At 40.9% G+C, this 12767-nt stretch overlaps 2 protein-coding genes across 2 annotated transcripts in view; one reads left to right on the top strand and one right to left on the bottom strand.

The window, feature by feature from the left end:
* RAD17 (RAD17 checkpoint clamp loader component) overlaps window positions 1–11129 on the bottom strand; it is a 416585-nt gene extending 405456 nt beyond the window's left edge. Inside the window, exon 1 of the mRNA XM_086960823.1 lies at window positions 10977–11129. The gene's annotated coding sequence lies outside the window, so the exon portion shown is untranslated. The remainder of the gene's footprint in view (window positions 1–10976) is intronic.
* Window positions 11130–11570: 441 nt separating this feature from the next.
* Window positions 11571–12767, top strand: part of AK6 (adenylate kinase 6) — a 90542-nt gene continuing 89345 nt past the window's right edge. Inside the window, exon 1 of the mRNA XM_086960822.1 lies at window positions 11571–11761. Coding sequence (XP_086816948.1) covers window positions 11713–11761 — 49 coding nt within the window. The 5' untranslated portion in view covers window positions 11571–11712. The remainder of the gene's footprint in view (window positions 11762–12767) is intronic.

Raw genomic sequence — 12767 nt, 5'->3', positions numbered from 1 at the left:
TGTCAAGAGGTCGTGCATCTCTGGAAAAGGCAGGAACATCAGAGCATTTCCCTGGTAGTTCAATCACTGGCGGGCCCCGGGCGGAGGAACTCAGTTGAATATGCCTAGTTGATCACAAATGGCATCTCCATTCGGAGAGGGCACCAGGTCTCCTTTAGCAGTGGGGAAAGCCTTGGTTTTATATGTTTGTCACCGTCAGGAATGTGCAATGTCAACAGTTCTGTGCGCTTGAGTTTGCAAAAAGTTGTCACTCCCTTTCATACCGCTCAGTCCATCACCCTGCCAACTTTTTTTCGCTCCACACGAAAGAGTTCTAGGTGGACTACCAACTGTTTGTGGGGTGGGTTGGAGCGAAGAAGGGAAAGGCCTTCCAGAAACTGCCCATCTCCTGTTGGATTGTGCTCTGCATAAAGATCTACTATGCACTCTTCGTTAGCATGTTAAGTTCCAGTCCTCAACATCTGCCAGGCAGCAATGTGGGCTCACAGTACACATTCATTATTCATTATTATTCACCAAACACTAAGGCCTGGACAATTAGGTCCCTCGGGAGGGGCACTTTATCTGTTTGATCCTGCAGTACATTTTTTTAACTAAATCTGTCTCAAAGACCCACCTCCGGGGTGGTATACCTTTGGTATCTTTTCAGAGGTAAGGAATCTGCAACTAGAAGTCTCTATCAGTTTAACAAGTTACTTACCTTTGTTAACGCCTTATCTGGTAGAGACTCTCTAGCCGCAAAGTCCTTAACGACCCACCCATCCTCCCTACTCAATTAGCAGATTGTAGAGTAAGGGCTGTTCCCCTTTCAGGGTCCTAGGTTTCCTCACCAGTGATCAGTGTTCCTGGCATCAGAAGTGGAGAAGAGAAAACGGACGTCAGCATGCTGGGGTGGCACCTATATAGGCGTGGACACGGTCACACAGAAATGATCAATGGCACCTACCGGCGCACAGGGGTACTGCTCAAAACAAATTTCTAGATCCATTCTGAGGCCTGGAGATATTTCAAAGGAATATGCAGCTAGGTAGAGTCTCTACCAGACAAGGTTTTACGAAAGGTAAGTGTTTTGTTCCTTGGTGCGTAGGTGCTGGCTTTTTGTGCAAAATAACATAAAATACATTGCTCCCTCCTCACCACCAGTTGCACAATCGCAAAGGCTGGAGTTAGAACATATGTCAGCAAATGTGGTGAGGTACGATTTAACAGGTAAAGTGGCTCGTCGAAATTTTAAATATAAAGTGCGATGTGCCTCAGGGACAATGTCATTCAGATATTGTTCCCTGTCCAAAGATAGCTTCATTTGCAAATAATAGCAAGTAAGTTTAGAGGAACATGCAAGATAAATGCGTGCCTTGAGTTTTGACTTTAGAAAAATGTATTTGACCATGGTAGCTGTGACGAGCGACAGCAATAAGAGCTGGGTTCAACCAAAGATAAACAAGGCCACGTTTCTTTAAACAGTTTCCCTTGCAATTTGACATGGGGTGGAACTTAATTATTTCTAGGGCTGATTCTTGGAATATTGCGCTCAAATATGACTCCCCATAGTGATTTTGGTTTAGACGTAGCCAGTACAAGGGAGGAGCAAAGGCAACAGTGCCCAAGATCATGGCCAGACACAGCTCCGGGAATAGAGGGAGAATCAGCGTGCCCCGGCCCAGGATCAATGACGATCTCAAAAAATTATTTTCTATTTTTTGGAGGTGTTTACAGTTACTATATCCCAATAGCTCTGCATCCTTTATTGCTGCTTCCTCTTCTTTTTGTCTATATACTTGAAGAAAGAATGACACTCAATAACTGACAGATGCTTTTGTACTTGATCTTCAAAATGACATTGGCTGACGACTGAAAAGTACTGGCTGCCTTGTCAACATGGTCGTGCCAAATCAGTTTACTATTGAAGGAAATCCCTAAGTAATCACATTTTTTAATGTTACAGATTCAAGCACCTGCCCAGCAATCCTTGGTGAATTTTTTTAGGGGTGGGGAATGTCCACATTGGCATCATTTTTGTAATTTGATTGTTGATACATAGTTCTTTACAGAGGCAGAAACTCTTGAAACTGTCTAGCCTCCTGTGTAATTCGTTTTGTGTGCAAGATAGTTTTACAGCGTCGTCTGTAAACAGGAAATGCCTATCCTTTTGTTACACACCTTTGACATGCCCGAGTTCCCCTTGCACAGAAACTCTTACAAGTCATTCCAGGAGAGGGAAAACAGTAATGGGGCAAGAACACATACCTGCTGCTCCCAACCAGATATTAAAATAGGGTTCAATCCCCTCTACTTCCATAGTGGACGCAGACACGTGTATCGTTGTGTAGAATTACACTTTCAAAATTTAAAGAATTGCACAAATATAGACCAACGTGGGTTGAAACGAGTGCTTCACAATTCCAGTTTTTAAAAAAACTCCACCATTATCAGCAGATAATTTGATCTGAAGCTGCCCACAACACCAGTGGATCAGTGAAGCTCAAGAGTGACACAGGACACGTAGTTTTAAGTTACTGATGAAATGAGGAACATCAATTGGAAGGGAAAAAACGCCAACAGAATGTCCGAAGGATAAAATCATCGACTTAACTATAAATGCTAAAATGATCTGCACTAAAGGAAATAAGCAAACAGTAAAAAGCCAATGACAAAACCTAAAGTTCAGAAAACAAGACCCAAAAAACTATTTTGCAAAGATACTGACACCCAGCAACAGATCCGTTTTTATGTCCCAGTAACCCGAATGGAATAATCTATCTAGGCAAACGTAACTAGTGGCACAGTGTGAGGCTTAAATAGGCACCAAACAAGCAGGACTCTGCTAAGCCCTGTAGTATTCTGGCACCCAAGAAAACCACCACTGCAAAGACGAAGGCGGATTTACAATAGCTGGCTGGGTATATATCACACCACCATGTTCAAGTTTAGAGTTTCAGTTAATTAAAACCATAACAATTTCGCAATTTAAAATATAAAAAAATACCATATATAACGTGATTAAGTAGTACATCATAATAAAGGTGCAATCTGTTATTTTACCCAGAAAGTACATGATTAAGACCAATCAGTTTTAAAACAGGTGCATATGTGCACATACGCATGACCACAACAATTCCGCAATTTGAAGTATAAATGTTACCCTATATGACGCAATACAATAATACATCCAAAGGAAAGTTGCAATCAATCTTTTTACCATAAAAATGACATGATTAAAACAAATCAGTTTTAAAACCGGGTCAGTATTAGTGCAAATACGCAAACCCAATGTAACTTGTATTCAGTCACCTATTTGACCCAAGCCTGTTAGAGCATTTATTAGGTTGTGCTAGAGGACTGGTCACAATATTATTACATCCAATATTTATTTGGTTGGAGCCATTGCCAGAAATTTACCAAGTCTGCAGTTTAACTGGGGTCTTCAGGATTAAGGAATGCTATTATGGATTCCCTACACGTATGGATCCCTCTGTCATTGAAACTTTGATCTAACAGTTTCTGAGCTAAGCTTGCGCAGTTTGGGAAAAGGTGCAGATCCAATGAGTGAGAGGATCTTTATTTTCTCCTTTGCAAAGTAACCTGATGTCAAAAAACGTGTTTGAAAATTGATTGGTTTACAAGTGTTGTTAGGCTACCTATGTGCAGAATAATAAGTTTGTGCTTTATACGTGCTGAAAAGGGGATTGCCAGGTAAGGTGCTGGAGCCAGGGTGTCGTAGTATTTGATTTCTATTCATGTGTGAGAGCGGGAACTGAATTTAACTTTGACTTCAAAACAGGATTGTAGCTTTAGTGCCCAAGTGGTCCCCTTTTTAAAGGCATCGTACTTGCGGCTCAGAGTTTGGTTAGACACAGTTGTTTGAGGGAGGAATTCAGTTATTTATAATGTTCCGACCGATGATCACTTTGAAAAGCTGACCATAACGCGCTCTTTCGTGTGGAATCTTGATCGCTAATGATCTTATACCAACTTTTTATTGCTGTTGACCATCTGGCTAGGTCTTGCTTCATTAGCCTAAATTCGAGCCAATGTGCTTTGGGGCAGGTTGAATACACGCTTAATGGTGTTAGTCAGGGTTTTATCCACTACTGCAGCATCCTTCCCCTTGCATGGCCACGCTAACGTATGTAATGGCTGGTCAACGTTTTGCAGTGGTGACTGATAAGAGTAGTTGAAAGGATGGCCCGCCCAGTTTTTCGGCCAAGATTGCGAAGACATGGATTCATGTAAGCCCATTCTTCTCTATATATTGTCTTTGGTGGAGGAAGTTTCCTCTCGAATCAAGGTAAAGTCCAAGGTATTTGTAATTAGATACTGTTTCCAGTTGAGCATCATTTATTACCATTGTGGTGGCCTGCCCAGCTCGATAACCGATGGGCATTGTTTTAGTGTTTGTCACATTGACCTTCAGATGGTTAGTTCCCGCGTACCATGCCAAGATATTAACTGATCTTTGGTTGAACTTAACAGCACAATGTCATCTGCGTATGGTAGATGAATGAGCCGAAGGGAAACAAACCGCAGAGAATGGGAGTTTTCCTGATCCAAGGCTGGCAATAGATCTGCATTAAGAGGTTAAAGAGATAAGGAGTGGACATGACATGGTGAGTCACGATCTTCCTGGATATTCTGGTACCGTACCCGATATTTATTTAAATCCAGGTTTCAGAGTATAGTGGCTGGATTTCTCATTGCAGTATTTTGGGGAGACCCCAGCGCATCAGCATTTCCCACAATAGCGCCTGGTTTACACAGTTGAAAGCTACTTTGATATCAATAAAGCAGTAATGAAACAACTATCTGAAGATCCTCTACCGTCTAAAAGCATGCCTGTCACATCTTGGACAGAGGTGTTAGTCTGCTTTGCACTAGTGGGCCCATGAGCAGAGACCTCTTACTTGGGGTGTTGTGTACCATCAACTTTACAGGAAATATACTCTCCACTCAATGCTCCCATGGCCTAGGGATATGTGTAGGTATAGAAAAGTAAATCACATTGATAAATGTGAGTGAAGAACTGTCTGATCATGGCCAGTAAGGTTCGTAGTGAAAACAGAGTTATGAAATGGCCCATATTTGAAACCTGTCCACCATGAGTCGAATCACTGCCAAGTAATAAATTCCATAGTGAGCTGCTGCCAAATGTTCATTTCTGTGGGCAGTAGCTGCAAAATACCACTGAGCTGCTAAAAAGTTCCAGAGTTCCGGAGATGGAAGCGCAGTTTTATTTTACAATACTAACACTGATTTGTTCCAGAGACTACTGTGCTACAATGTTAAACTGCATGCGGGAGAAATTCAAGTAAGCAAACACATGATTGCTCTTGTTCTCGTGTACCATTAAATATAATGGGGTGGCCCGATGACCCTCGGAACCTGGGTTCCAAGTTTATATAAAGACAATGGTTCTGTCGGGAAACAATCTCTTTCATAAACCTTCTATATAGGTAATTCACATAATTTGCATTGTTATTAGACAGATTCTTTTCTCTAATAATACCAATACATTGGAAAAGGGAAGAAGGGTGAGAACACCCTGTAGAAGTAACCACACACACCTCTTCTCGAGGATTGTATCAAATTTTATCTTATTTTTAAAAATTTTTACCTCGAAATATCATATATACACATATATACAATGGCTGTCCTAAACAAAATTGACATAATATATCCGTGAAAAATTGTGTTACAGTGCAATAATGACAAGTGTTTTAGTTAGTGAATTGATACATATATACAAAAAAAGGGGGTAACAGTGTGGCAGTCCCCAAACTCAAGACAATAGTTTCAATAGATAAAATTTTCATCTTTGTATTGAAACTTAGATAGGGACTGATCCATATTTTAACGTCGACGTTTCGACCCTAGACATTGGTGCTGGTTTTATCGCAACCTGGGCGGTCTTTATCAGGACCGGCAGAAAGCTAAAGAAATATAGCTTCGAGTTTAACGAGAATAAGAAGTGATCGCTATTGCGGCACGACCATAAAGAGATATCCAGAATTTTCCACCGGCTGGTGGATAAATAGAGAACGAATAAGATAACACGATTGATCACTCGGTGTCAGATAGTGCCGGCTGGCATACCATTTCTGCCCTGCTGTCAATGAGAGATACATGCAGGCTTTCTTCTAAAATAACAGGTTGTCCAACTGTATTATAGTCCTGATGAAGACCCGCCCAGGTTGCGATAAGAGAAAAGAAAGACACAAGTAAACATCCATTCTATCCCGAGCTTCATAAGATTTCAAGCTGTATTGAGGTCAGGCAGTCACAATTTAAAAAGGGAAAAACCAACAGGGCAGCTATCTTCAGCTAAGGCGCACGCTTGAGCGCTAAAAGGGACAATTTTTAAAAACGCCTGCTATGTTTAAATAAAAATAAAGCCTGCACTGAGTAAAGCACGAATGTGTTAAACACTTGAATGTGAGTGAATAAAAGAACCAGGAACATGTAAAATAGTCCTTTGAGCACTATAATAGAGGAGGAAGGACACATCCTAACAGCCAATAGAAAAACAGTGAGATAGATATTCTCCTATGAGCTGAGACAAAATGTTATTGACAATGTCATGAGCCAATAACCGAAGGTTCCTAAGCTGAAAACTCTTAAGGATGAACAAGGCCGACGCAAAGCCTCCTTAGATAAGTATAGACCACAATAGGTTTGCCATGAATTGTGGTAGCACAAATACATGTCTGTCCATCAACAGGTAAAAAGAATTTTAAAAAGGGACAAAAATGGAACGGAAAATTAACCCTTGTTGCATGTCCATTTTTCTGAATAAGTAAATTACCCATTCCTACCTGGATAGGAACCCAAGTATCTATTTGCAATGAGGTCAATGGGGTCAAAAGTGAATATTTTTTCCAAAATGCTAATTTCTTCCATAACATACCTCTGTTCATTCTATTAAAAGCAGATGACTGATCAATAAAAACATACATGGAGGTTATTCTTGGCCTGATGTGACACATCATATGCAATGATAAAATGTTATTTTCAGAAGTGGAATTATCTTATCAAACAAAAATTTGTTTTGAATGAATTATCTGATTTTCTTCAACCCGTGAGGTCAAGACATTAAGTAGGAGGCTTGCAAAAAATATAGCTGTGAATCCAAGAAAGCAATCAGTATGTAGGTAGTTGGGTCTGTGGAATCCCCTTTTCTTGTAGATAGGTGGCACCACAAATCCCTTTAAGATCCAGGCAATTGCCTTGAATCTAAAATATTCCACTACAGGGGAAAGGAAATCTGGTTCAGAATACTTGTTATAATTTGAACATGTTTATTGAAAGTCCATTTGGACCAGGTGTTCTAGTTTTTGCTGATGAAAGACGTGATGCTATCTGAAGTGGATTTCAATGAGAAACATATTCAAGTAAAAATAAAGTGGTAGAATATTTTATCTTGACATAATGCCCAAAATGTGAAAATGAAATAGTTTTACAATCTTTTATATCAAGCTTGCAGATTCTATGACCGCCTTATACCTCTGGAAAAACGTATATAGTATCCCTGACTCTTGCAAACATGTTCATGTTCTAAATTAAAGAACTTCATGTGGACAGCGGAACCTGATTTTTCTCTACGCTGGATAAAATTCTGATTGCCAAAAGTAGCTTAACAGAATACTTGTAGAGATGTATAATCCACGACAACCAACCTACTCCATTAGTGGTGCGGATGCTGAGTTAGGTCATTTAGTTTATACCTGCCATTTGGAGCATGTGTATTATATCCTAATAAAAGGTTTTGATTTCTTCTCCATTTTTGTTTCATCTTTCAAAAGGGAGAGTGGCTAAGATATGTCAAAGGATCATCTACAAGTTTCTGATCTTCAGAAGCAAATATTGGTGTACATACTGTTGAGAATAAAATCTCATGTTATGATCATGAGATTATTACTGTGACAAATCCAGATCTCTCACAATCAGCTTTTAAACATGTAATAATATCTTTGAGAGTGTAAAAATCAACAATGGAGTATATATATATATATATATTGGTGAATCAATACTGAAAACCCCGCCTTAATCTGTGGGTTCTTTATGATTACTGGCAATGTCATTTTTTAGGTCACTGGCAGGATAACAGTAAAAAAAATACACTAATGATATGAAAGCTCAAAATGAGTCCTATTTACAATATTTCTCAACCATTAGACGGGAGTAAACGTTAACTTACATTTAATTTACTATAAAACAAGTATTCACAAAGCCAATAGATGGTTTGCCATTTGTATAATGAAAATGTGCTCTCAATCTTCTCTAAAATTAGGTGCACCACAAAGCAGCAATTCAAGCTTCCTATGCCCCCACACAGATAGTGGGAGTTGAAAACCGAGTGAAGCGTGCCAATAAAGATGCCAAGGAGATAAGGTAAAAGGAGTAAAGTGAGAGCAGTTAAATAAAGAGAATAGTTTGTTTTGTCATTCTTCTTCCTGAAAGTGAGGGGACTAGGAGAGATTGGTATGGCTGTGAGTCCGGTTAATTTAGGTGTTTCAAGAATGATCCAATGACTCCTGGGGACTGAGTGTGACCGGGTGGGAGGAGTTGGAGTCAGGAACTTGTTGACGAGGAGCTCAATGTTTCACCAAGTGATTTCAGGTGAGCAGCAAGTATAGTGGTGTCTTTAGGAGCAATCCAGGTTTCACTGATGGAAGTGGCACGAAATGGGCATGGAAGAGGAGTAAAAACAGAAGTGATTCACAATAACAGCAGGCATACTGCAGATAGACTAGCGGTTCCTTACACAGAGTGTTTACAAATAGAGTAGTTATTAAGTGAATATGTGGTCAGTATAATATTGACAGAACTGTTCAATGCTGGAAATCCATGCTAAAGAGAAATCATCTGTTTAGTGCATGTAAGGACTAAGCAGAAGCGTAAGGCTATGTTACATGTGTTTGAAGGTAGATGTCATTATGAAACAAATAAAAATAATTTAAAAAATATTAGATTGGGAATATCTGGTTATCATATTACTGCACTATGTCTCCTATTGGGACCGCCTAGGACAGGCTATGTGTTTAATACCTGTCTGAAAGAATTATAATGCACAGCTATGGGCCATTTTCTAAAGGGAAGAAAGCTATTTTCCACATCCGGCCACGTCTAACATCACCACATGCTGGCCAATAACTTGCAGAAGGGGATGTGAATCATTAGTGATTACCCACTGTTCCTCACTAACTTACTGCTTACTCAAGGAACTTGCATGACTAGCAACTCTTCTCCATACTTAGGGGTTCAGTGTGTCCCACAGGGGAGGAGAGGATGTCAAGAGAGTTTTGTAGTTGTTCCTGCCGGTGGGTAGACTAGGACTAGTATTTGCCTGTCCAGCCCTTAAGTCCCTCGGTTCTAGTCCTTTCTTTTAGGTGAAGGTCCTAACCTAAGAGGATGGCTCTGTACATTACCAAGGCTTGTGTCATTGTTCCTTCCTAGGGGAGATATGAAGTTACCTTCCCACAAAGACTCCAAATACAGAGCAGGTTATTTAGTCAGCTGCCACTTAGCCTGCTTAGTCACATAACTCCCACCATGCCCCCTTACAGTGAGCGTAAGCCTATTGCGTTACACTGATTGCTAAATTGGAAGACTGGTTTCTGGATGTATATTCCATTAGCAGTCCGAACAATCATAGCTATCATAAATGTAATATGTTGATGCTCACAGACTAGAATAAAATTGAGTGATCTGTTAAAGACCTTTATCAATGCCAAATTTTAGGTCGATTGCTTTGATTTTATGTCAGTTACCTCTGAGACAAAACTCATGCCGATGAAGCTCTTGAGAAGAGTGAATTGAAGGGTGTGTTGCAAGTGATCCGATTGAACTAATGGAAGTGAACAATCCTCTGAAGATGGGGGTCTGACCCCACTGAAGCATATAGGGGGCAAATGTCATGCTGGAAGAGTGAAAACTATTCTAGGGCGAGTACAAACAACAAATAAGTGTGAATTGAGAAGCATGCATAAAATAATCTGGATCTATAAAATAGAGTGGAAACTATTCTAAGGTGAGTACAAACAAAAAATAAGGGTGAATTGAGAAGCATGCATAAAAGTATCTGGATCTCTAAAAAGGGAAGACAGTGGTATTTGAGTGATCCATTAACTTAATTGCATATAGCGATCGGTTTCCTCCACTTGGACACAGCACTTACTATATATGCTCAATTAATCAAGGGCCCACTTGTGACGCTATGATACATATCAATAACAACTTTGAGCAGTGAAATGGGATTAGGCAAATAATAGGCACTGTTACCACAGTAGACCAAAAGAAGGAAAACCAGATGTATGTGTTTACGAATACATGTTCTTGGATATTTCAGATTCAATCAGTTTGCTTCTAGATGATCCCAGATTTTGGCAGTTAATGAAAGAATGTAGAGTGATATATAAGAATATGCCCAAGATCACACAATTTGATCAAGTGGTTACGCTGAGAACCGGATATTCTGGTTTGAAAGCTTCCCATGTTCCTTAACCTGCCAGTCCTGACACTCTCGTACTACAACCCTGTGATTTACAATTGCAATTATATAGTAATTCCTTCACATGACCAAAAGTCGAATCTATTTTTGTGGACGCCACTGGATGGGTAACATACTGCTACGAATAATGACATGCACAAGCAACATATATAAATGTATTTACACATTGTCTATCAGAGCCACAATGCACTGCGTCAATGCTCGGCCCAAGTTGGCAATCTTCTAACAAGGGGAAATATGGCAACACACGAAGATATAAGTAAAGAGAGGACAATCAGAGATATTCGAGAAGCCGGCGTGACAGTATAGAGTTGAATGACTGATCATAAAGGGCACCCGTCATGTAACCAATGGCTATACTGGGTTAGGACCTTATTCGAGACAGGCGAGAGTGGGAAACATCCTTGGCAACTCCTACCAAACTCACATTTAGCCCCATAAAAGTGCAGCCACTGACATGTATGACTCTCACCTCCAGGGCAGTTTTCTATAAAATGTTTCCGCTCCTTAAGCGCCTGTCAAGTAGTCTCTACATAAGGAAATCGCTACAACAATCCACTAAAGCCGTCAAACACACCGGCAACAACCAGTCACGGGTCCTGCGCACAGAACGGCGCATACACATGACGTCACATGTAATGGCGCAGCACTATAGGGGAAAGGACTGGTTTCGAAACAAATAAAGCAAGAAAACGTAGCAGCCATCTTATGCTAGTGAGATGGGATAAATCGACACGAAAAGGAAGTTCAACTTCCCAGAAAGTCATGCAGTTCGGCGTCAGTCATCCTTCAAATTATCAGGCAACACAAGTAGCCTACCATATTTGTTTAAAAATGTGGCCTACAATAGGGAAATGTGCTACGTATTGTACTAGAGTTCATAAGCTCCCTCTTTACAACAATACATCGTTTCTCTGGAATCCCGACATCTTTCTGCTAGATGATCATAGTTTATGTGAGCTTCATTCCCTTTCCAAGATTGGAGACTTCCTGCCGTATCGCGTCACAAGCAAGGATCGACCTATAGCGCGGGAGCAGTGAAAGGGGACGGGAACGCTCACTACATTGGCTGCAGGCAGCTGCCAGGCCACCTTAAGGTTAGTTGACGCCCCAAAGCGCACGCATGGTTTGTAAAGCCTCTTTCGTCGTAGTTAGGGAAGCTCTGTGCCTACGCGTGCTGCTTAAGAGCGGAATAGACTGGACGTGACATGGCGGAATCGAACGGATTCCAGAAGGCTCCCAATATTTTGCTCACCGGTGAGAACGTGCATCTTCGATCCTAATTGCTGATGGTATTACGCTACTTCGCGGTAAATTATGTTTTACTTTGCGTAGCTGTTGGCGTGGAAAGGATAGGACTGCATCGAATTCCTGTAGATAGCAGTGCAGTATACTGCATAAACTCAGTGCGCAGACAGGACGGTACCCCACTGTTTACCCAACTCTGCAAAATATTTTTAGTACCGTATTCTTGTTACTGGCATCATTCGACTGCATCTAAATCATGAGTCACACTGTTCCTAAGACTCGTAGCCAATGAACTGCAGACAATCTAAAATTTCTGTTGTTGATTGATCAGAAAACATCTCTGCGAACCTTTTTGAAATCACTCAAAATATTTCATATTTATGATACGTTATCAGCATTTGGAGAGTATGGCATGGCTTCCTAGCGGCCAGGGCTGTGCGACCCCTCTGTTCTGGGTTCTCTCATTGACCAGAGTGGAGATTAAAAAGAGTACCTGATGTGTTGAGAAACGTGACTGAGAGTCTGCCGTGGGGTGTGTTTGGCCCAGTTCCCTGGTGTAAGTGATACGTCTGAGTCACCTGGTGTTTATTGCGCTGTGAAGTTTTCACTTGCTAAGATGACCAATCCCTCTGTGGTTGTGGCACTGTTGTGTTTGCTCGTAAATATTTCTGTGTTTACGTTCCGCTATTGTGTCTTATTGAATTAGCCCATGGGTATTATTTTTTGTTACCCTGTTGTGATAATTGGCCATAGCCTGGCAGCTAATCTTGTACTCTGTGTTAAAGTTAGGTAATGTCTGGTGTAAAAGTGTGGTCTTCAATAAAGCTTAATGACCCTGTATTTGTAAAGCGCAAACGAATACCTCCCCCCACCCCCCAGGAGCTGTGGGCCGTCGGGAAAAATAAGCCAGCTATCGCCCAGATTCTCAAGGTGCTGGGCTGAGCTGCCGCCGGAGCCGGGGATCGAACCGTGAGCCCCGTGCTCCTCCAGAGTCAACTTCCCTGACCACTACTCC

Source organism: Lissotriton vulgaris, chromosome 3_1, assembly GCF_964263255.1.
Source record: "Lissotriton vulgaris chromosome 3_1, aLisVul1.2, whole genome shotgun sequence".
NCBI lineage: Eukaryota > Metazoa > Chordata > Amphibia > Caudata > Salamandridae > Lissotriton > Lissotriton vulgaris.
Note: the sequence above shows the minus strand (reverse complement) of the source record. Positions and strands in the feature narration are given on the sequence as shown.